The sequence below is a fragment of the Cataglyphis hispanica genome, chromosome 16 (assembly GCF_021464435.1).
Source record: "Cataglyphis hispanica isolate Lineage 1 chromosome 16, ULB_Chis1_1.0, whole genome shotgun sequence".
Classification (NCBI taxonomy): Eukaryota; Metazoa; Arthropoda; class Insecta; order Hymenoptera; family Formicidae; genus Cataglyphis; species Cataglyphis hispanica.
This window is the reverse complement of record NC_065969.1, coordinates 5,279,278-5,305,544: the sequence shown is the minus strand read 5'-3', so window position 1 is coordinate 5,305,544 and position 26,267 is coordinate 5,279,278. Positions and strand designations below refer to the sequence as shown.

At 33.8% G+C, this 26,267-nt stretch overlaps 1 protein-coding gene across 3 annotated transcripts in view; it reads right to left on the bottom strand.

Annotated features, from left to right (window-relative positions):
- Positions 1–26,267, bottom strand: part of LOC126855646 (uncharacterized) — a 103,235-nt gene that overhangs the window by 75,849 nt on the left and 1,119 nt on the right. For 2 of the 3 annotated variants that reach the window (XM_050603456.1, XM_050603458.1), the window contains exon 3: positions 26,014–26,118. In XM_050603456.1, coding sequence (XP_050459413.1) covers positions 26,014–26,118 — 105 coding nt within the window. Of the gene's footprint in view, positions 1–18,711; positions 19,975–26,013; positions 26,119–26,267 lie in introns of those variants that run through there. The other variant, XM_050603457.1, reaches the window with a different exon arrangement.

Below are 26,267 nucleotides of genomic sequence, written 5' to 3'. Positions count from 1 at the left end.
TACTAATTGCAAGTTGTAATGTAGGTATAGAGATAAAGTTCGCTAATGCCGCGATAGAGTTAATTAAAGCTAAAAGACCTTGTATAATCATTGTGATGTATGATTACATATGTGTTTAATTAATAATGCGCACCACGCGCTTCTCTTTTAAACAATGTAACGTGAGAGAGATTTTAAACTAAACGTACATCAAAAACAGAAGATATAATGCACGTTATTATACAACTAATTAATTTATTTGACGTACGAGACGATGAGCTAACTGGCAAATTACCCTTCAAAAATTATCGTACAATTTTAGAATATAAAACATAAAAATATCCCATTATTTACATGTAACAGAGGTACGAGCAAACTTCTATTTTAACGAATGATTAAAGTTGTTCGTCCCTGCGACATGTGTAACGCCGTTCGGGCATGTCCGAGCTATGAGAGCATCGTCGCAGGTCGGAAGAATTTTCGCCATAATGAATTTAAACGGATAACGTAGTTATCTTACACTCGGAGTGAACATTTCGCGTAGCGCGGTGAGAGATTGCGTATCGTTTCGAACTAATCGCGTTCATCAAAGAATTGCGATCACGTAACATGTGAACCATCTCGGCTTTTATATCTTTCAACGTTTCAAATCACACATAAATCTCGTCCGTGAAGAATCTTATCAATTTTCGAAATCACGATGTCCAACACACGTAAAAACTTTTTCTTTTTCTTTTATTCGTTTTCACTGGAGAAAAGTTACGATATCAAAGGCCAAAAATGAATCACACGTACAAAGTGTTCTACTTTCACCGCATTACGATTTAATAACTCGCGTAAAGTTGAACTTTCTTTTAATTATAAAAAAAAAAAAATTTCTAAGTTAATTTCGTCAAAGAAAAAGTTATGTAAAAAGTCGCGCTTGTTATTTTAATTACATATTCATTTTGATTAATTCACACTGTAAAGCGCTTCTTATCAAAAATTTAATGATAGTTATATACATAAAAAAACAGAGTTAAATAATTTTACAAAAAGAGATAAAATATTTATGGTATCTGAAAAATCCATTTTTCATAATGTATGAGCAAATTTTTGGATATCACTCACCTATGTATTTGACCTAATATAATCAATCTCAAACGCAAGGTCAATATAAATAATCGACAAAATTGGACAGGTGAGACATGGCTGTCGGTTATGTTTAAAATTTGCTTTGATAACTATCTATTACAATTTCCAATAGATTTGACAAGTTTTATCGCTTTCACAATTTCTGACAAACTTCCAAAATTTAATTTCGAACTAACCAACAAAAATAAAGTTTTCTAGTATAATTGGAAACCGTTTTTACAAACGTCAGCTATCAGACTATTAAAAATACCTATGCTATATACTTACAAAATTTATAAAAATTTATTTTATTGCTTAGATTTATATATTTAAATATATATAATATTGAAAAAAATAAAGAAATTATTAGAGTAATTAATTATTATAATACAAAATAATAGAAATATAATTTAGAAAAGAAATAATTAATATTATCAGTAAGATAACTAAAAATTTATGCATAATGCAATATTGATGATTATGTTTAGTCTTGTAAAAATTTAGTCTTATAAAAATTATCATTGTAGTTAAAATATTTTTTTTTTATTTTTTCGTGCAGATTAAAACATCTCGCAATATATTCCAATGAAAAATCATCAAGCTTATAATTTTGCAATCTGGTTTAATCAAAGTTAAATATACGATTTGGTAATCAATTTAACAAAACATATCGCATTACGCTTGAATTGTCAATTAATTGATATTGTGTTTAGCATAATTATCGAAGTCGCAATACTAATTCATTGGCCCTAATAATGTGCATGTCCCAATTGAGGTCATTTTAATTATATTAATAGCAGTAAGTGCAATATTGTGTCTCGTTCATACAATCCATTAATATAATGTGCATGCAATAAACGCGAAATGCTATGAAGCTACTCGTTGCATCTAATCTTTGCGTGTCATCGAGCTGTTTACTTAAACAGCAATTTAAATGGCAACGAGATACACCGCCAATACTTACTCGTTATACGGTAACGAGCAATTATCGAGCCGTAAAAAAAGCAATTAAAGTAATTCGCAATGTTATCATGATTCGATTATGCGATTACTGTCTATTGCCATGGCTAGCCATGTAAATTGAAATTATACTCGTGCATTCGACACACTAGAAGGCTATCCTACTACGCCTACCGAATACGGCATTGTAATTAAAACGTCCCTTGTGATTAATGAGACGATTACGTGCACGACTGTGTACTTTTTCTTTTGTCTTTTTCTTTTTCCTTTCCTTTTAGTCCCCTTTCCGTCTTCTCGATCTCGCTATTTTTTAAGTCAGTTGATTCAAACAGCTCTGGTATATTTAATGAAGTATGTCTTTTAAAAATATATCTAATTATGGCGAGTGACATACCGAGAAGCAATTATTTCCAACGTTTTTGCTAATTTAACAATCGATAATTATGTAAAAGGAAAAAGTTCATACTTTTAAATTCTTAGCGTATTTAATTTTCTTACTATCTCTCACACACACACACATATAGTAAGAAAATTAATGAAGAGATGTTGCTCAATGCATTCGCATACAGGATATTCAACAAATATTAAATTCAGAATTGATGCACTTCGCGAAAGTTTGCAAGTAAGCGAAACGTGGTTCGACGTAGTCATCAATTATTAGGATTTTGTCGTGACCCTCTTATACGGTCGTTTCTGAAGAGAGGATAAAACGAGCAAAATCTGTTCTATCGATACATCAATCTTGACCTCTTTAGGATATCTATATTCGCGATACAATTCTATCACAATATCGTGACCTATATTTGAGAAAGAATGCCCTGCTCGAACTAAAATATTAGTTAAAATTGAGTTATCAAAATTATTGAGCACATCTAAATCAGAATATATACAGAGATTGTAAATTAATTAATAAAATTCTTTTTATATCAAATATTTCTAAAAATAGTAAAACAAGAAAGATTAATAACATTTTTTTTTAATTAAATCCTCTTAAAGATATGTAGATATTTAAAAGTTAAATAAATAAAATCTGCGACATTAAAAAACAGCTTTTTTTCATCGCGGCAGTGCAGCCCCGAGGCAATCAAATAAAAGATTTAGCTTCGCAAATCTGTCATCATAGAGATAGAGCTACAGCAGTTGATAAATTTGACGGAATCGAATCATGTCAATGCAGGCTGATACGAGATTCGTCAAATGTTTGATGGGAGCAGCCATAAAACAGAAACTGTCGCCGATACCGTCACTGCGGGATCCCCAATTAGAACAATGTTACATTCGTCGAGCACTCCAATGGGTCTTTTCATTAATCAATCATTTGTTTAAACTTGTCTAAAGCTCAAAAATTCTCTAATGTTAATTTTTCTTTTAAATTAATTATTATAAATAAAAAACAGGAATTACGTTACATAATAATTTTCAAATCTACATTTTATTTTTAATACATATATTTGTTTAATATATTATTATATTATATATATATATATATATATATATATATATATATATATACACATAAATTACCGATACAATCTTAGAAACCGTTTCAATTTAAAATTTGAAAAGTTTTTATATTACAATGCATTTAAAGCATCGCAAAGTTGTAGCGATGCAATTTCGCTGCGTTTTACAGCGCTTCAACTTTATGAATAAAAGCCCGTTGCAGTAAATCCGTAACTACCTTACGCTCGCGTCTAAAAGCAAGAGAATGGAGAACCGTTTATTCTTATCTAGCCAGCGTACTGAGCTAATTAGCTACTGCAGTTCCGGTCGAGGAAACGGTTCATTACTTCCGCGCTACGGAAATTCCGCACATCGTAAGAAAGTGCATTTGGACCAATGAGTATTAGACTCGTTTTCTTCTATTTAGCTTGTATAAAGCCAGCACGTACTTATGACACTTTGTCTCTCAAGCGGTGTCAAGCTAAATAAACGGAATATGTAAATACATGTATCCGTGTCTGTTTACACTCGTGATTGTATCTCGTTAAATGTTTGCAACAGCGCGTTTAGAGAATATTATTGTTATAATTCATCATAGAGATTTTCTCTGTTAAATCCTCAAACAATGTAAATATTTTTGTATTTTATTTTCCATGAGATAATATTTTGTGTCCTGTTTTTATATCTTTTTCGTTATTAACTTTATTATTACGATTAAACTTTTATTTTATTTTATTTTAAATTTATATCGTATACTATTTTTAGAAAAGAGATATAAATTGTAATCAAAAATATTGTGTATCACATTAATATTATCGTTGGAATTTACCGTTATTAGTATTATTAACTGAATTTATTCTATGTATATTTTTAATTTCTTAATATTTTATCAGCAGGACTGCAATAAGCGCAACAATAAATAGCAAGCTTTTTTAGTACATAGTTCTATTGTTTTTAAAGTACACAATAAGGAGAAAAGCGTTTACTCTCTCTCTCTCTCTCTCTCGTTATATAGCATTATATAACAGAAAATACGTAATGCAGTACGCGCGCTATGTGATGCAATAATTAATTCTCTCGTACCGTTGTTTCGCCCGAAGAATAATGCCTCATTTCAGAATTCAAGCATCCTCCGATGCGACATGCGCACTTATCTCTACAAAACATCTGAGGATAAACAAGTAAAACAGAACAAATTTCTTGGCCACTTTTCCGCGTCGTGTTTTTAACAAAAATATTGAGGTACCATAATATTTTAGTAATAAACAAACACGAAATTAAAAACAAATATTTTCGTTAACTAAGCTTCAAGAAGAAAAAAATAGGAAAATATGTTTTAATTAATTTCAAATGGATTAAATTTTAACAAAATTTTAATTTAAATATATATTGCATATTTTTAAATAATTTTTCTTAATTATTAAAAAATAATTTTTGATTTACACAAAAATCATGAACGCGTTCATTTACAAGCAAACAATACATGATTTCAATCGATGATTTCTAATAATCACAAGCACCTATTTGCGTTTTAACTTTTTTCTTGTTTAAAAATTTTATCCGTACAATTCACATAAGAGAGCAGAAAGTATTCAAATAATTCCATTTATATGTTTCACACTGTTTAAAACTATCACTGGAGATGTAAACGCATTGCGAGTGCCGTTATGAAACGGGAGAGTACTTTTGAAACAAATCATACTCATGTTGGCTTCTGAACGACGCGATCGATACCGTGGATAAGCTGAAGAAGATGCGAATGCACATGGACGAGAGAGACAGCACTTTGCTCGCGCGACTCGAGTGTCATTAAATGTTAACAGCGCGCAGTAAAAAATATAATAATATAATATAGAAAAAAATGTTCTCTTTAATTGTATAAAAAGCCATCTTTTTTTTTAGTTTAAGCTTATTTCATCCAAATAGGATAATTTAAAATTCAAATTTAAAGCTGTCCAAGAAGATATACATATTTACGTGAAATTTAAGACTTCGAGAAAATATACGTATTTGCATGGGAAATTTTGAAAAGATGAAAAGATCAATTATAATATTTCTTAAAATATAGACAGAGAAATATAGTTTTTAAATTTGTAACACATATTTTAACTTTTTAATAAGAATATTGAATTAAAAAAATAAGTAGGCTTAAATCGTCTTGTCTCAAACATCTTCCAGTTTGTATTGTATTTTGTTGTAAATTAGAATTCTGTCTTGAAAATCAATGTGTTTCAGAAAAGACAAGATACGTTGCGTACATAAATTTTATGAAGCTGTAATGTACGCGACACAGATTGCAATCTTTTAATTTAGCAAATGCATGCTCGTCAATCTAGAATGTAGAGATAGAATGCGAGGTGAAATAATCCGTGCTGATCCCGAAACGCGATTTAAGTTCAACAAATGCATTTCCGAGCACTTTGCCATTTTTTTATCGAAACATCACCGATACACGGAGAGTAACTGCACGTGTGAAATTTTTTACTAATTCTATCGCTGTTGGCGTGTAAGTTTACGTGCAATGACGTAATCGGTGGTTAATGGAAGCGAAAATGTTATCGATAATTGCGTTACCAACGCGAACACAACGTCGCTCCGTCATAGCAATCTTCGAGGATAATGCAAATCGAAAGTACCCCTGATACATATTGTGCGCATGCAACACTCGACTATAACAAGCACATTAAACTACGAGATGGCATACCAAAGTTCGCATATTTGAGATAATTCTAATGATTATTTTTACCGATGTTTTTTTTTTTTTTAATGGCTTATGCTACTTTCATCATGTGAGGCAAAATTGCTTAAAATACTTTTAAGTACACAACGAGTATGTCTGAATTACGGCGCAAGGCGACGAAAAACAATGGCAAAAACATCGCATCTCCGTTGCCAGGAGCACAATGTATCGGGAAATTTGCATCTACGCCCCAACTAAGAACAGGAGAACCGCCGCTTTTGCACACACAAAGTATGTAAATTTCCGTCTGCGCGCTACGAGAAGACGCAAATAATAGCGGCGCTTCTCTCTTGTATTTAGTGGTTCTGTTAGGAGCCTACCGGTAACGAGCGTAGAAGGATGTGATGGGGGATTGTGACGCCTCGCGAGCAATTTATTATTCTCCGCCAACACATCTCTCCGCAACGTTGCTAGATATATCAATATTTTTCAGCCTCCGAAAAAACTTAATTTCGAAGCTGTCAGACGCGCGTTCACTAATTCGCTCTTCTATTCCTCCCTTTCATTCGCATCTAGCTATTCGATCGAGGGTGAAACTAGCCATAAATTATGTCGTGAAATAATCAATAAAAAGATAAGCAATTATAGACGCAAAATTTATTAGTCATAATATATTTTTTAGCTATAGATAATAAATAAAAATATAACCAATCAATTCTCTTAAATTTGTTATTCACGTTCAATTTATTTTTTATCAATGCATAGAGTGATGAAATTCGTAATGCATTGTATAATTTTCAATACCCGAGATGGAAGTTTTCTCTTCTCGCTAATAACAATTAAATGTTAACTTTACTGATCAGATCATCCGCAGTTCATCAGATCTTCTCTCGTTAATTTTTTTTATTCTATAGTCATATATTGTCAGGAAAGTATTATTATTCATGCAAAAAATAATCCCGATTCTACGATTACTTACACAGCATCGATATAAAGTTTGTTTTAATTAATTCAGTTTGCAATCCCCTCTGTGCACATATAGCTGTCAGAAGTTACGAGATTTACTGAGAAAAGAAAAAAACGCGGATTGCATCTATATACATGCTCGAAAATGTGTATGTACTCTCGCAACAAATCAAATTTACGGTATTATCTTGCCGATGAAATATTTGTAGAATATATTTCTGATTATCAATTCTTCAAATTCCTTTTTTTCATACCAATCTCAAAAATAAATTTATTCGTCCATTACATTAAGAAGAAATGATGAATTTTATCAATTTTATACTTATTTTTGAATTATTACTTTTTTTGACAGACATAAAATGTGTCAAAATTAGATCAATTTGTATTAATACAATTACGATATTTAAGATAAAAAACAGTGTAATATAATATGTTGATATATCTCATACAAATTATATAAAAGGGAAAAATCATTTATGAAAATAGACTTTAATAATTTGTTTGTGAGAAAAGATACGTGTGACAAGAGTAAAAAATGCAAGATTGCATATCTAGGGATTGGCACGCAAGAAACTGAAGAACATTCATTAATTTCGTAACGTCATAAATCAAATAATGGTCATGTAATGCAACATTAACGCACACTCTTTTTCTTTAAACAAAAACTTGTCATTCGATCTCTTTTTCTCGGTCATTAATCGTGCAGTCGTACAGAAATGTTCGCGTGTCGTGCATTCATTATGACCGCCGAAACGAATTCCCGATCCTCGCTTTGTCTAGCTCGATTCCTGAATAAAAGATTTATGGTTTGAATGCACAAAGCGTATACATTTTTCGCGTCGATTTTTTCGCTCGAATGCCGTACACGGTATTCGGTAAATATTATACCGCAAATTTATAACCTAAATTCGACTTCACAATTCGGTTTCACAATTTTTTATCAGCGGTTATCAAAACCAACCGCTTTACAGAATAATGCGTTTCTTATCATAAAAAAACGTAGGTATCGTTACTTAAGAGATTAGCTTTTCAAATGTAAAATAAAAAGATAATAACAATATGTCAAAAAAAAAAAAAATAAACTTTTCAACTAAACACAATTCAGTCGTACAGTACAAAGCTTCGATGAGCTTAAAGAAGCGCAGGTAGCATGCTTATCGTGCTCCTCTTGTTCGCTAAAGATCTTTGTTGAGGATGCTTTTTTAATTTCCTTCGTATCGTATGAAAGACTCACACATCGAAAGTGCTCAGGCTCGAAAGAGCTCGACTTTTTAGAGTTAGAGAATTGACGACCAACGAACAATTCTCAACGGAATAAAAGCGCAAAGTCGATGGAACGTAGACACGAGACGCGTTTGCGAGAAATTTTTGAAATAGACAAAGATCAAACAGACAACCGAATGCTATTTTGCAAAGCTAATAGTATTAATTTGCATATATTTCGATTCGTGCCATTTACTCAAGCATCTTAATAAGATCATTTCGACATGCAAATTTATTAGTCGATATATGTAAATCAAGAAATCCGAAAGCAAAAGAAAAAGTAGTAAGAATCTAGTCGAGCTTTCAAGGCGAATTTTCAGCAAGAAACAATCCCAAAAAGAGAAAAAAGTCCCAACGCACCGTTTTAGAAACAAATGTAAACGCATATTTTAGCCGAGAGTGTCGGTGCGGTTGTCCCATCAAGGGGAAACGAGTAGTAACCATCTTAATTTAGAAAGACCAAGTTCTTTCCATTGTCCACGAAGAAAATACGAGATTGTCTGAACAAGGATACCAAAATCCTTGAGTAAAACCCTCTAAAAATCCCTTTGTGTTACGTAAGTTTGCGAGATTAAGACAAAGGATTAATCGTTTTCTCGTGCCAAATTTTTACAATCCGAAGTATTTATCATGCCCATGACATATGCGTATAAACACATGATGTCTATGCCGTTTGTATCTGTATATAGAAGAGCCATGTGCGACTAAGTAGCAGAAAAGGAAACGTACTTCTTTCTCTATCTCTCTTTTATTTTTCCCTTTTATTCGGTTTATATGAAAGTTCAAAGCTTTATGCGCGATAATATTGAATATTGATATTGATAAAAATAACAGTTTGCAAAAATAATTATAATATTTTGAAAGCGAAAAATAATACTTAATATATATTATTACTTTTATTTAATATTTCTTACTTTTTAAAATTAATATTTTTAATATTTTTACAATATTGCATTGTTTTAATATTATACTTTTATCGATTCTATCAGCAATTCATTTTTGAGAAAACGCGATCGAGAAAAGAATCATATAAAAAATAAGAATAATATTTTTTTATTTACATTTTCAGTTGGGAAAACAACGAGAATTATATTGCATGAATCAATTTGATTTTATAATAACGTAGCAGTTACGTATTCAATTTTGCATGTTTATGCAGAAAATTGACTCCAAATTAATCAAAGAAATCAGACAAAAAAGGGCTAATTGCGCTAAATCTGAGATATTTTAATTAAAAAATTAAATCTCATTAAAAATGGAAATATACAGAATTCCATAGAAATTGAATTTATGAAATGTACAAATTAATATTCTTTTTCTATATCAATGTGCGAATTAAAATTCTTTTATAAAGTGATAACTAAATCAACGATTAATTAAAAACTAAACCATTCGTCACGATGTCGATGTTTTTGCAGGTGACATGCGCACGAGAGATTATAGAAACTCACGTTTAATCACGTGTTCTAAACGATTTAATTCGATATATCCTGGTCTGAATACTCAATTTCATAACTGCAAACGGCATTTTCCTTTGACACTTTTCTCTGCTGTACACGATATTTACATCGACTACTACCATTTGATTCTAGAACCGCCGCTTATTCACCTTAACAGAAACGCAATCGATGATGCGAATAAAAACTCTTTGAAATAAAACACCGAGTTTCGTATGCCATCAACAGAATAATGTAAAGTTAAACGATAATAGAGCGATATATAATTTTTAATTCGATTATCGCATCGAATATTGGAAATGGCGATCTAATATCTCTCTTTCGGCCCATTACAAAGGGAAACAGAAATGTAATTGTGAGATACTCTCTCGGTAAAGCTTTCACTTCAAAGCGGATGCGAGCGAAGGAATGGTTTAAGGAAGAACGACGCGCGTTGGAAAGAAAGGTCGGCTATATCACGCGGCCACAGAGGCAGTGTGTGCCGTAGTCAAGAGAGAAATACGATTGGTGGGGATATTGATCTTCCTTGGGAGTTGCCATGTGCAACGTCGTGGCGGTCCTTTGCTCGAGAGCGACTTTGCGATTCTTCTTTCGAGACAGCAGCGCGTCGCGACGCCGTCTCGCTATTTCCTCTCCCCTACCCTTTATTCTCCGTCATTTTCCATCGCCAATCCCAACTTCGGTTCCGCTTTTCTTTACATGCTTCCGCCGACCTTTTCCGACGCGCACGGTCACTCCCGATACCGAGCTGTTCTGCCATTTCATTCCCTTTCCTAAAACCCTTTCTTCGATGCCGCAAGTGCCATTTCACACGCACTTTTTAAAGAAAAGAAAAAAAAAGAAAAAAACTACTCAATTTTTCTCTCGCGTAAAACCATGCCGCGATCAAAATTTACTATTCTTTCGTAAGAATAAATCACAAAATTATAATTTGTTTATTTAATCTGTATGCAGATCTTTCTTATATTGTTATCGTTTACACACGGAAAATATCATGAGAGCAAGTCACGTCTATACTAGGATTAAATCAAACTGTCGTGTTTGCTTAATACAAGTTAACGATTGTGGTTCATGTAACAGTTCACGCACGTGTCTGTGTACGTTCTATCGTGTTCTATTCAACATTCACGAAATAGTAGTACTACTCAATCGCGGATCAGACATCACTGTGAAGATCCCGTGAAGCATTGAGCTTCATTCGAAATGGGAACTCTACTCCGCGCAAATTCTGACAGAGTGTTTGGCATAGCAAGCTAATCGGAGTCCCCGTCCGCTCCCTCCTCCCCCCCACATCTCCACCCTCACATCACGAGTCATGTCACTTCCAGTTGACAGCCGACCGAAATTTCCTCTTTGTACACAAAAGTCCGCAGTTTCATGCTTGCAAACCATTCTATTAAGTCTAGAGATACAGATCTAAGCGAAAGCGTTTTTCATTGACGGGGTTGATGTCCTTTGTTGCGGCGAACAATTGTTACGGACTATGTAACCGATTCGCTTTTTGTAACAAAAAGTATGCTTTCACGGCACCCTTTCCAATATTCTACATTTTTATTTGCAGCACGTAACGAAAAAGTATCTTTCTTAATGATGCGTAAAAGCAAAATGTCTAGTATATATTTTACTTTGCAAGGATTACGTGTATATAGTTGAATTGAGGCAGGTATATAAGTACGCACATTGCAACGCGAGCGCGTAACAAACGTGCTTTCTGTCGTGTTACACATCGACGTAGTTGTTTACGCTTGTTGATATCCATAGAACAACATTAAATCTCTCTCACTCTCTCTCTTACACGAATATTTTTTTCAAAGTGAATCGTCTGAACAATATATTATCATTGCTGAATAAAATATGTAGCCTAAAAATAATCTCAAATGATATAACATAAATAGTCTCAATGATTAAGATCGTTCCTTGCAAAATAATATATTGTGTATTTATTATAATATTATAATAAAAAAAAAAATTCTATTTGTACAGAATATATGTGACACAAAATATATGGAGAAAATTTTTATAACTCTGTAATAGCTTTACGTTATTTCTAATAATAATGCGTAAATGGAATGAAAAAATAGTTAGTTGATTTTTCACGACAAATTTCTTTTCGTGACAAAAATTTTGTTTCTCACATATATACATATATTTATAAAAATAAAATAAATATTATGCAATTTTTTGTACACGAAAAAATTCTAACCAGAATAATTTCATTTTTGGAATCACATCTGTAGATCGATGTGATTCTTTCGTTTGCATTTGTGTGCAAATTTATCGGAATCATCAATACACAAAAGACTCGTAACACAAATCGTGCGCAACGATTTATATAAGGGCATGGTGCATTATGAAGGGGGCACACGTCGTCACGCTTAACGATACAACGGGGAAGTTGAAATAGGAAAAGTAACGCGTCGGAGGGAACAACGAGGGAAGAAATACCGAGCAGATCCCCAGAGACGACATGTTATCGCGCTCAAGAACAACACTTGGATACAAGTCCCAACGGCATGCGACCCAATAAATGTGCGTCGCCACGAAGCACCACGGTATTAAAAAATTTTCGCTTTGTGTACATGTACAGTTCTATCTTCTACAAAGGTAAACCAAAATATACGTACACTAAGAAAAAAAAAATTGTTGATTTGACTAAATGTGTTCATTATGTGCTGATTATTATTTTTTTAATTGAAATATTTAAGTATTTAAGTCAAATACGTCATGTTAAATTTAATATGTCGTATTTAACTTAAATACTTAAATATTTCAATTAAAAAAATAATAATCAGTTGAACACATTTAGTCAAGTCAACAATTTTTTCTTCTCAGTATGTACGTATATTCTGGTTTACCTTTGTAGAAGATAGAATTTAAACAAGCGTTACGTCAATATTATATACCCGTAGGATGTCCGGCAACTTTTGTTGATTTCGCTCTGCATTTGTCGACTGTGATGAATAATAATACATCAAACAACGAAGCAAAATTTTGTTTATATTTCCGGAAGAAATTAATACTATTTACAAAAACTCAATCAAAATTATTTATATTGCGCATATCGTTGAGAAATATAAACAGAGAAATATAAAAATATTTCTTAACACATAATTTTCAATATGTAAAAATGATGATGTAAAACAATCGAAAAGTTCAAAAATTACTTCAAAGAGAGTCTTTACACTGAGAGAAAATTGCAGATACGTTATTCGACGTAAAAGTGTTGTGTTACTTATTGCTAGTGTAATCTGCACGGTATTGCATTGTCATCCAATGTTTGCAAAAGAGCAATCTTGAAAGCAAAGTGCAAGATCTTGTACGAGTATTCTTGTATTTGGATAGTTGAGAAAATTTTACGTAGAAACTTTTGCAACGATTTTACGCCCGATGTTGAAATCCTGAAGTCTCGAAATTACAAGTTTTCGTGAACTTCGAGTTTGGCGAAAAATTTCTCGTAACATGCTTAGTATTCAATTTTCGACCTAACAGCGCTATTTCGCTCTCAAACGGAAACCGAAGATGGAAAAACGTCGCGATTTCTCGATTTAATCGTCATGGCCGTAACAGCAATCCGCAAAAAGCAAGACTCGAGATAATGATCTCGCAACCTGTAATTAGGCGCGCCGACGGCGTCCACGGGCTGACATGGCCTGACGATATAAAATAAGAATTCGAAAAAAAATAACGTATAATTGGCTGTTCTCGACGAATCGATTGACCGAGGCTTGTTCGATATCTGACGAAATTGCTTTCGCGAAGGACGAATGTCTACCGAATCGTATTAAATACGAGAATCTTTAATTAAAACCCCCACGGGAAATGATACGTTGTAGGCACAGTCAAGCGATAGTAAAAGGCTGATATTGCTGCGAGTTTTGATGACAAATTTTCAACATAAATTAAACGAGGAAATCAATCACAAAATCGTTTTCAAAAAAAAAAAAAAAAATGTACACAATTTTCATCAATTCGATAGTAGTTCGAGTTTTTAAAAGCCATTCTTATTTTGTAACCCGCGATTCATTTGTCAGCATTATTTTATAAAAAGAATGCAATTTTATTTGTCGCACAATAGCTAGGATTGCATTATTTCCCGGATAATAAAGAAAATATTGCGCATTTCTTAGTATGCGTACGTTACATAGGCATTCGTTACATATACATTCTTTTTGTACTTTTGTAAAGTACTTATAAAAGGAGCATAAAAAGTGCATTTTATACAAGCTTGAATTGAATCGATAAGTCATTCCTTGGCTTTTCATAAATGCAGGCATTCATGTTTATATATTTCATCATATATTTTTAATTATTCGTAATAAAATTTAATGTTTTTTAACAAATTGATGCAGTAATAACTTATTAATTGTTGCAAAAATTACACATCTGCAGAACTCACACAGAAATTATCTGATATTAATATAAAATATTGATCTTGTGTAAATCCTTTGAAGTTAATTACGCACCAAGAACGCGATTGCGTTAATATCCTGAATTAAGTTAGATAATTTAACTCTAAAGTAAACAAAATTCTGAATCAGAGCTATCGTCATCCGGATTATAACGACTCGCGTAATTTATAGATGGGGAAAGAAAATTTATTAATCCCTCTTGTGGTACTTTTATCTACAACGGAAATGGTAAACCGTACCAATAGTCTTCGATAATAAACTTGGAATTGGCTTGGCTTGGATAATGATTCGCTATCCCCTTTAAGACGATAGCCCTGTTTTGTGGTACAGAGTATTAAAATCGATGGCTCCAAATATTTGCAACATATTGCAAAAGAATTCAATTGAGAGACGATGGAGAAATTTCTCTACAGATATTCATTTATTAAATGTCATAAAGTGAATAGCGTGTTACAAGAAAATTATGATAAAAATATATATATATATATTTTTTTTTTCTTTTTTTGTTGTTTTGTTTTCATCCACACATTTAGATAATTAATTTCTCATTCTACATGAAGATGCACCGCAAATTTTTTGCAGAGCGAGCGAACATTGCCGCTGCATCAAACGCAATGTTTCGAGTTGCGGGCGCGCGTGTGCTGGCCGATAACATATATATATACGCGTAATTAAAGTGGTATCGTTCGTGTCACGCGACGTAACCGCTTGTTCCGATCTCTCGTAGCTCTCGTCGTCCCCCAGGAGCACTTTGTGCGTGAACGTTCGGAGAGCAATCAGCAGTAATTGGGGTGCGCAGCGCGCGGACCGCGCGCGCCTGATGTCTTTATATTTCTGGAAAGCGTGTATTTTGTACGAGAGAAGTTAAAGAGTGCGCGGCACGAGAGAACGCGCCGGATAGATTACGTACTAATTTACGTTTCCCGGTCATCCAGTAAAATATTCCGATATTTATACTCGGCGTTATCCGCATTGCCAATTCAATCAACCCATATGCAGCACGCGCTATCGATTATCAGCGCCAATGTCCGGATTTCTTTATTGGATTATTGGCTACTTGTGTGTATTTCCGGTTTCTGTTATGACTGTACTGCGAACGGGCTTAAATATATTCTGATAGAAATGTAGAACGCACAAGTAGGCAAATGATATTAAGATAAAAAATAATTTATCGTGTATATAGATCAAAAATACAAGGCATTTTTCTTATTCAAATTTTTATAAAAATTATACGAATATTTTTGTCTTCTTAAGTCACAGATAAATTTTTTATATCGCAAAGCGCCATGATAGATACTCGTTCGTTTCAATTTCTAAGAGGCTAACGCACGTTTTACGCGCTATACATTTTTCTATATTTGATCATGTTTGTGCAGCTGCATTTGACATGTTTGGACGAGACCGTAGTGGAGTAGCACAACTATTGTTCACTACCGCTGAAACGTTAGCACGATATGTCAAAATGTCACTTCTTCTTAAGAGCAAAATGGAAGGTTTTCATCTTTATCGCGGAGATTTGAGATCGTTAAAAATTTTCTTCGTCATATATAATTGATTTTTAATTATAGAATATGTATTTATTGATTCCAAAATGTAATAAACTTAATAATTTTTTGATATAAAAAAAATTTAAATAAATAAATAATAAAGACAATGTGTACAAGACATTACATGCAAGAATTAAAATTTTGCAAATTTCACAATTGTTTTCTTTCTTCTTCATTACAAAATAATGTGTAAAATTCTATTTAACTTGTGAGTTTTTAACATTGAAAAAACCAACGAGAATCGTTGTACCGAGAACCATAACGAGTTACCATTATTACCAGAATAAATTGAAAAGTGCATTCTCAATATACTTTTTACAACAGAAAAGAAACTTCGAAGTTTCCCAACGGCATCGTATCGTGAAAGTTATTATTATTGTTTATTACTTTATTTTTTTCGAATTTTCGAAATTTTGATTATTTCGAAATAGTAGAATTAAAATAAGAAGATGATAAATAATATGTTATGACAGATACGTAAGTTCTCCGTCAAGGTTTTGCATTCTATTTGTGCATGTTCGGAAAAACTGCTTTAATAAATTACAGTTAAAGATAAAAAGTACATTTTAAATCTCTGAATTAATAAAACTAAAATGTGTAATATTCGACGAGGAAATGAGCGATTTTTACCAAGAACAGTAGAATATGTTCTATTTACAGCAAATATCATAAAGTACAAGACAACAAGAAAATCAGGGACAAAAAATAGAGGAGAAATTTCTAAGTAAACAGTACTATATAGAGGAGGATAACCAAGCAAACAGGCCGATGAAAAGTGAGCAGCGACTTTTGAAAAGCCATATCGTATAAAATGTTAAAACGATGGTAGACTTGAGTAAATTTTCAAGATGCAAGTTCTACGCAAGTTTCAGGCCCACGTTAGACGATGCAAAATTCAAAACAGAATACATTCAGGATAATATTCTCTTCGCAAAATTACAAATCGTTTAAAATGAGCCTTAGCGAGATAGAAAAAGAGGACAAAATCGCTGATACGATAAAATAGACTATTAGAAGTAGTGGAGATTCGTGCGATAATATCAAATTGAGCGAATCGAGGGCACGTGTAAGTACTTTTCAGGCATTGTATAATTCTTCTGTAGTCAAAGAAGAAATAATATGAATGATGACACACTTACGGGAAGCGATATACGAACCACCGGCTGTCTTTTTGACATTTTTTACTGTGCTGTTTTTTCGATCGCGCACTGTTCTCGTCCCTACGTTGCGACATTCAGAGCTGCATTCACATAGAGAAGAAACAATATAATTTATACCACACAATTTGACAACCCTATAATGTTCTAAAATGGACGATGTTATGCAGAGAAGTGAGTTAAACGTGAGAAATGTAAAGAAATCAATTATAAACACAAATAGAACTGAGTTGATAGTACAAAGTTCTGAAAAGATAATTTCACATTATATGGTATTTAAAATGCCAAGCCCACAACGAATAAATTATTAATGTTTGTTTGTGCAGTAAACTTGTATAAATTCTTAAATTTGTCAATGCTAAAAATTCTTCAATAATATCTGAGAAAGTACACACATATTCCGAGTATTCAGAAAAAAAAACAAAAAATATTAATTAAATTATTTTGTTAAACAAAAAATCTAAAATAATGTTATGCAAAAAACAGTCATTTTTTATTCTAGATTTCATTTTATGAAATATCTAGCATTTTTAAAAATAAAACAGAAGTGTCTTATAGAAATAATCTAGAACTTTAAAAAACTATATTTGAAAAATAATCGTTGTCTGTTTTATTAACAACATATTTAAAAATTTAATTTATTCACAATTATTTTAAGTTAATTCGTTTTTGCATAACACCGTCCAAATTAAATACATCCTTTAATTAGACTATGTCATCGATCAATCATTTTATTAGCAATTAAATCTAATCATCCGTCGAATCGCAAAATATCCGGATGCTCTAACAACAATTAGCACTAATTGACAATTAAAGTTCCTATTAAATTAGCCCACTAAATTTCAGTAGATAACTAGAGATTAAATCTACCATAATGTTATATATCTAATGTTCCACTAGTTCTCAGCGAGTACAACAAACTCTGTAAATTGTACGAGTACGTACAAACATTATATAGGATGTCGTAGAAATATCAAAAATCGTACTTATGCTAGTGTAAAAAATGTTTGAAAAAAAATCGGATGCCATTTTAATTATATATTCTTCGACAAGGTTGAAGTCGATTCTTCTTAAACAAAAATATCGCGGCATTTGCCATTTTTGGATAACTAGTAAATAAAAATAAAAAGACTCTAATGGATTAAATTACAGAAGAGAGAAGAGATGAATGACAAGATCTTATTTTTTAGTCAATCTCAAATAGATTTTAATAAAAATTTAATTAAAAGCTCAATCATAAAAGACAAAGAATTAAAAATCAGACATGTAGGATAAATAATAATATTCCTCCATAACCTTGTTTAGGAAAAAAATTATCTTAAAACAAGAAATATAATAGTTTGAAAAATATCCGATAGTTCTTAGACACCCTATATTTAACCTCAAGCTTCAAGCGTTGTTCTCATCCAACGCACGTGCATCATATTAACGAAAGAGTAGCGAAGTGTAACGTGCAATCGTAATAAGGCTTCGTCACCTACTTCACCCTTCACTCATTGTCAGTTATTATAGATCACATTAGAAAAAAAAAGGTGGATTTCAAATTGATGAAAAAATCCGTAGAGATAAAAAATAGCATAGTAGAAAGATTTGAATATATTATTAAATCTTGCAAAAAAGAGAGATGAAAAATTTTTTCATATATCAAATTAGCAAACATCGTAACATTTCGTAATATGCTAGTTGAGAAGCTCTGAACAATGAAGATAGCTGTAACACACAAACAACCTAATATACCTTGAGGGCAGGAAGGACCGTCGCGAGGTCTGAGGGGGTCCGGGCCGTTGACGCTTGATTTGTGGCCCCGTAGCTTCGCTGATGCTGATAACTGCAGAGATTTTTGTGAGCACTGGCCTGAGCTGTGTAAGCCGACACTGATAACTTCATTTCTCCTTGTTCCCGATAAAAGGTCTGATACTCCCGACAACTTTGCGGGAGAGGCCGAGACGCATCCTGGATCCCTCGTGATATCCCTAAGCCACCGTAAAAGGCAGCGCGCGGATAAATTGCCGCGCCGAAAGTTGTCGAAAAAAGAAAGCGGAGAGAAAGAACGCTAAATCTTTTTATCAAGCCCTGTAATGTTCGCGTTGTCAATATTTGCCTTTGTTCTTTCCTTCTGGATCCGATGCTTGATCTCTTGATTTTCAATTTTTTTGAATTACCTCGCGACTTATCGGTAATCCGTGATTTTTTATCATGAAAATCGTGTGTTCTCTCGCGCAATTTTATAATGCTATTTTATGTAATCTTATATTTTCTAAAGCGAGGAACTTCGCTTTTTTTTCTCTCGCCGCTCATTTGCATAATGGTTGAGTTGCAATTTTGCGATCGGGCGCGAATGATGCGAGACAGCGCGTGCCATGAAATTTCGAGATAATTTTTCGGCATGCGGTTAATACAAATTCGGGACGAATGCCGGGAAGAAGTACCTTCCACCAATCGCTTCAAAGAAGTTGCGCTCCGATGCGCCTTCTCTCTCTTGCGCCGGCGCCGATCGACTCGTTATCAATCTATCGGCCACTGTGATACAGAACGACAACGGTATTCTCGCTATTCGCCAAGTCCTCGATAGTCTCGCCTCTTTACAGTCGTTGATTTCCCGCGAGAGCAAAAATACAAGCGTACGTGACTTTCTGTCTCTCCTCCTCTCCCGACCGATGGTCCTTTCGGCTTCCTCTCGCTCAGTGTCCCTTGACACGCCTCGCTGTACCGGGCTCGCTTCGCAGCGTTTTAAATCTCGATGAATCCCGTAAATTGTGAGCACCGTAATCCCGAAAATCCTTTCGACCGATTTTCGATCGATAGCGATCCTCCCTTCCGCTTCGTCAATCTTTCTTGAAAATCTTCAATCTTCTAATTCGCTTTCTACTTCATAGCAGCTTCTGCCTTACGAGATTTCAGCACAAAATCCCAGATTATTCGACCAGGATACTCGATTAAAAGTAAGATATATTCGTCTGGATAAAATCCGACGAGAACTTTTCTTCCCCTTTATATAATAGATATCTTTCGATTTTCGATACGCGCTTTTGATGTTTAGTCGGTTTTCGATAATTCAAAGTCGTATCAATAGCAGGGTTACAGGACGATTCGAGAGTACGTTTAATGCGAAAACCGTGACGTTTCTGTAGATTGTTCCCTTCAATCGAATCCTTCCTTCCTTCCTCCTACGTACTTTCCAAATTCGCGACTCAATTTTCGCAAGTTGTCGCTTTGTTTACGTAAATCCGTTTACGTAAATGCGATCCGTCCGATAAGAATTTTCGTCGAAATTTTCGAAAAGAATGGAAAAACGCGCGATGAGATACAGCTACTCCGCGTATTTCTTGCTCACATTAATTTGTAAATTTTTGTATTATATGCACGTGTGCGGGATGAACATTATCGTCGGCGCTTCGTTTGCTAATGCGAGATCAATCGACGTTCGATTAATCAGGGACACGTGAGTCGCGAGTCTCAAGAGGAAATGCACGGGGACGCGAATCCTGTCCTTCCACGATTATGAAACCTCTCGTTCCTCCGATTCCTCTCCATCCTTGGATACCGCGTCGTTTCACTTCGCGTCGATTACAAGCAGCCGAATAGCTCGAACGCGCGTAACACACGGATGCGATTTAACGATCCAACTTGATTAACGTTTAAGACGAGTTCAGTTTATCGAATTGCAGAAACATTCGCGTTAACGTTTACCCTTTTTCGCCACTTATACATCGCGATTTTATAAGTCTTCGTAAACGCGGAGCTTACACAATCCCTAATGCTGTGAACGGTGTCGATCGCTCGGCAGAGCTCGAAGGGAAGCTGCAAGATGTCCCGATCGATCGAAACGATATTTGAATTTCTTGTACGTCCTCTCTTTATGTTCGATCCCTCGTAGTTCGCAGTTCTCCTCCTTTCTCACTCGCACACGGTCGATTCTACACACAACGTTTCAAGACAAGGAAGAAACTAGGTTGTCTCACATTTTAACTATCGTTGTATATCGTTTGAAAAGATCCATCTCTTTAATTCTTTGAGTAAATAAAACGCGGGTTTATCGTCTTTGTCACTTCGATGCTTTAAAGGGAAAAAAGATTAAGAGCCTCGTCGTGAAATAGCATTTCCCGAATTCTGCGAAATCACCATAATAGTCGGAGAATTGAAACAGCTCTTTCTCTCTCTCTCTCTCTTTGTGTTCGCAATTAATAAAGTTTTAATGTACTCGTAACTCTAGATCACTATAATGGGGATCACGGAGAATCCTGGGTGTTTGAACTTAATGTTTCATAGAACAGTGTATCTCTGATCATCACCATGTATATAATCTCACGAGATTGACGATAAATCAATTTTATATAAAGAGTAATTTGCAATACAACAATTTTGAATCGGCAAAACTTCACAACCTATTGAGAAACCTACAATATATTATTCGTATGCATGACATGTGATCTTTCAAGTGCACGCAATATATATAACAGCTTTATATTCTTAGCATATTTCGAGCATATATCAGAAAAGAAACAATCAACTTGATATAAAAAGAAAAATTGATATGGAAACTTTAATATTTCAATCTATATATGCGTGTTCTTTAGATTTATAATATTATAATATACACACACAATTTATAATCTTTAAATATTTACAAGTGCGACACAAGTGGATATATACAATACATAAATAATACAATTTGATGCGGAAACTTTGATATTTCAACGTACAATCTCTCCAGACCAGCGCGATACATGACACAAACGCGACACTTTGACGAGTGTATCCGACGAGTGCATCCAGTGCTCGATCACGCGAATAAACGAGACCCGTGCGCGTCTTCTGGATCTCATGGGAGAACCAGGATACGTGACGTTACGATCACGACGATCCCCCGGTAACGCGGGATGGCGTTAGCGGAAGAAGTCGCCGATGATGAATGACATTGGCGTACGATATAGATGAATGGACGACATGTCGACCGACGACGACGACGACGACGACGACGACGACGATGGCAACGACGAATGTGGCTGGCCGACGAGACAATCGCATTAACACGGGATGTGCGATGTGTGCGATGTTAATCCGGGCGACAAAATCTTGCAGTATCGTTCGCGGAGATGATTAACGCGCATCACAAAGTCAGTCATCACTTGATATAAAAAGTGTGAACGCGAGGAAAAAAAAAAAACTCGGTCAAAACGCGCAGCTGACAGGCTGACGACATGACGTATATAGTATAATACATTCGTAACCACACTCGTTTGTAACTGGATTATCGCCAACGACAACGACACGAACGGAACGGAATCATCGACTGACCACCCGACCATCGCGAGGTCTGCCCAAGTATACTTCGCTCGCTATGTATATTCGCCCCGACGTGCTATAACCGGATTAAATATTATCATAAACTCCACATACAAATCGACGATGTGTGTGACCACCCGACCCGCTCGATCATATTCACCGTTGCAATTTGCTTGCGTCTCGACAAAAATTTTATTAGAAAACTAACAAGTGAAAAAAAGAATATATATACCTTTCCACTTTTCTAACTGATCTAAATTCAACAGACAAATTATTTTTCCATATTAATGTTTGTCTACCAATTTTTATTTACAAAAAAGAAAAATATAAACATATATTAATATTTTTATATAAATATCGGATATAAATAAAAATGTAATAATCATTTAAAGTTATAGTATAATACTCTGAGTTCTTTGCACAGGCAATTACTGAGTCTACTTGCTATTATGTATACATAGTACACTCAATTGTTTATATACATATTATTATACATATATACATATATTTTAATTTAATTTAAAAAAAAAGAGGTACAATTCTCCGCGAACCAATATATTTCCCACTTAATTCAATACAAATAATTCATCAAATTATATTAATATTTTTCTCACACTATATTTATGTTATATTCTATATATGAATTTGTTGAACTGTTTCGTTAAAATATCTCTCACATCTTTCAATTTCATATTTTTTTATACCAACATATGTATTTGGATGTAGATAAAACAAATAGAAAGAAATTAATCGCAATCTGCTCTTTTTTTATCTTTTTCTCGTATCTTTGAAAAGAATGGCAATGCGAACAGAAAAGGCTATGTCGAAGGGTGTTATCGATCACTCGAATCGATGATTACAAAGGATCTGAGAATCGGAATCAAGTATAGTGGCAGAGAGAACTGTTCGAGAAAGCTCTCTGCAAGAGCTTTACCAAGAGAAGATATCTATCCAAAGAAAAGAAGATAAGAGCTTTCGCTTTAAACTTTAACCTATGCACGCCGTTATATTGGAATGAGAAAATGAAATTAAAATATTGAGAATTCGAAAAATTAATTAATGATAAAGAAGGGACATTTAAATAAAAAATTATTATTATGTTATCCTTGGTAAACTTGGCATCAACGAAATATAAGATTGGAATAAAGCCGATACGCGCCGATTAATAAGATAAGTTTATCTTATATAAAAATAATGTGAGAAAAATTCTAAAGATTTTTTTTCGCGAATATCATATAGAAACGAAAAAGACGTTAATTTTATTATTAAAAAAGCTTACAGCCCTGCTAATCTCTTGTCAGCTCTTTTTTTTCTCCATCTTCCTTATCATTATTCTTCCACAAAGAAGTTCTAATTTCTCACACCAATTTTTTTTTACTGTTGTATTATACGATTATATTTTTCTTTTAATGTATCAATTTGAAATGAGGAAGATATTGGAAGTAAAATTTAATTATAATGCGGCTTTGCTTCCTAGATCTAAAACTTTATACAATCTATCGGACTAGGCGGATGCTTTATTTTAGAGGAATTGCTTAAATTAATTATAGAGCATCGCGAAACTCGATATATCCCTGTACGTCATGCCTTGCATGTACTGAACTGAATACTGATATAATTAACGTGTTACGTTGTTCTCCATTCGATAATTAAGTATTCGATAATGAATAGACAGAAGATATTGTCAAGTAAAACGTCTATGAAATAAAGGACAAAAAAAAAAGAAAAGTTGAAATATCAAAGATTTTTCGCTGACGCGAACATCATGACAATAGCTGTAAAAGTCATAACAATACAATGCGAGAAAATGACTTTCGATTATGGAATTGTCGTAATTTTTTCTTAAATAAATTACTCACGCTCGTAAAGAATGAAAAGGGACGCGAATACCGCGAAACTGATTTAATGTCAGTAGGGCAAAGCTGGTTATGAAAGAGTGGATTATAGAATCGTAAATCCCGAGAGCGATATAATTCTATCAAATATTGACTGTCGTGCTGCTCGTGAACCACCTTCGATCGCTCCGCATCGCACTTGTTAGGATAAATATCGAAAGACGATACTATACATGAAGGCTCTTCGAAGAGCAAACTTGATAACTATTTGAAAATACTCGCGACCGATCTTTAACGAATACCACAAGACACCAAAGAGATCCGCCGTTCCCTTCGACGAATCATTTCAAGCAAGATGCGCGCACCGATCTTCAAGCCTTTCTCAAAGAAGTCTGCGACAGCTGTGCCGACACAATCGTGAGAATCAAGCCAATGATGATGACAAATCACCAAGTATATCACGATCTTTGGTTTCTCGCTATCTCACGATTCGTATATTCGCTAACTGTGACACTAATGGCGATTTCTCGCCAATCTCACCCGATCGCGATGTCCACGCGGGATCACCTGACCGTCATATCGTTCGGGATCGAAACCGGGACCGCGGGACCGGTATTTTCTCACGCACGTGTCACGCGACCCCCGACGACAAAAGTCACTAGGAGACCGGTAGCAACCCCCGCCTGACGAGAAGCACGGAGGGTGTTAGAGAGAGGACGTAGGGACGACAGACGACGTGGCGGGAGGATTGACGACGATGGTGGGGCAATGGGGGAGAGAAGAGCGGAGCGGAAAGCCGGCAAGGAGGGGCGGGAGAGCACGAACGGGGATGGAATGGAATCGGCAAGAAGAGTGCGACGAGAAGAGAGGGTTGCGAGGATGCATCCCCACTACGACTTCCTACATCGACGGATTAAAAACCGAAGTTACCTCCCCTATTTCACCCCTCCCGTTTTATCCCGCGGGATGCTGCGCAGTCTCCAAACTGACACAGTGTGCTACAGGCACAGAACGCGCATTTGACCTGGTATAATAAACTGATAACGTTTTTCGGCATATCGTGCATCGTGATACGAAAAAGATACAGAAAAGATAAAAAAAAAGTGGTAATAGTATGTTAATATATAAAAAACCTATAATAAAGAAAAAATATTCAAAGATATTTGCGTGTAAATGGACATAATAATAAATTATAAGCATAATTTTAATAATTTATTAATATTATATATATAAATAAAATTTGAAAAGAGAGATTGGTAAGATGAATCTTTGTATATAGACAATTATTATTATTTATATATGCAAAAACAATGTAATTTCTGTGAATAGATATATTTTTTATAATTTATATTTATGATATGTATATAAATATTTATGAACTTTGCTATTATAAAAATAATTCACTTTTAAAAATTTATTTTTTTCAACATTTCTTCAAAAATTAAAATCAATTAATCAATGATCAATGTGTTTTATTTATAGAATAAAAGCTTTATTATTTAGTAAATTTATAAATTTGCTAAATTTATTATAAATTAATTTAAATAGTAAAAAATCTCTTCTTTCAAATTTTTGAATGTGCATATTTGATATATTTAAATTTTTAATCAATTTTTTTTCATATATTTTTTTCAAAAATACTAAATTATCTATTTAATCATAAATATTCATTTAATTCTAGCATTGATTTAAAAGCTTAAATTATTTAAAAGATAAACAATATTGTGATTTTTAAAAAATATCTATATGGTAATTATTATTTTTTTTAATAGAATATCTCATCAATGCAAATATTATGTGATCGGAACATATTTCGCTATTAATTGTTACTGAAATATTTTTCACAATACAGCTAATTAGAGAAAAAAAGTATATATCAATATCAATGCGCTATTCGCATATCTAGCACTGCACATACCTGGTAACTGCATTTCCATCACATCCTTGATACATTTTGGCGGGAAAACAGCGTGAAGTGGACGATGAGAAGCTCGGTCGACTTCGGGCACATAGATGCAAATCACTAAAATAGAAATATCGATGTGTAACAGCGATTATTCACGATGCATGTATTTAATGCATTGCGTCCGATACTTTGAAACACTCGCGATAACTTTTGGCGCGCAAAAATATATTTTTAATTACGATTGCGGCGGATATGGAACGAGATAT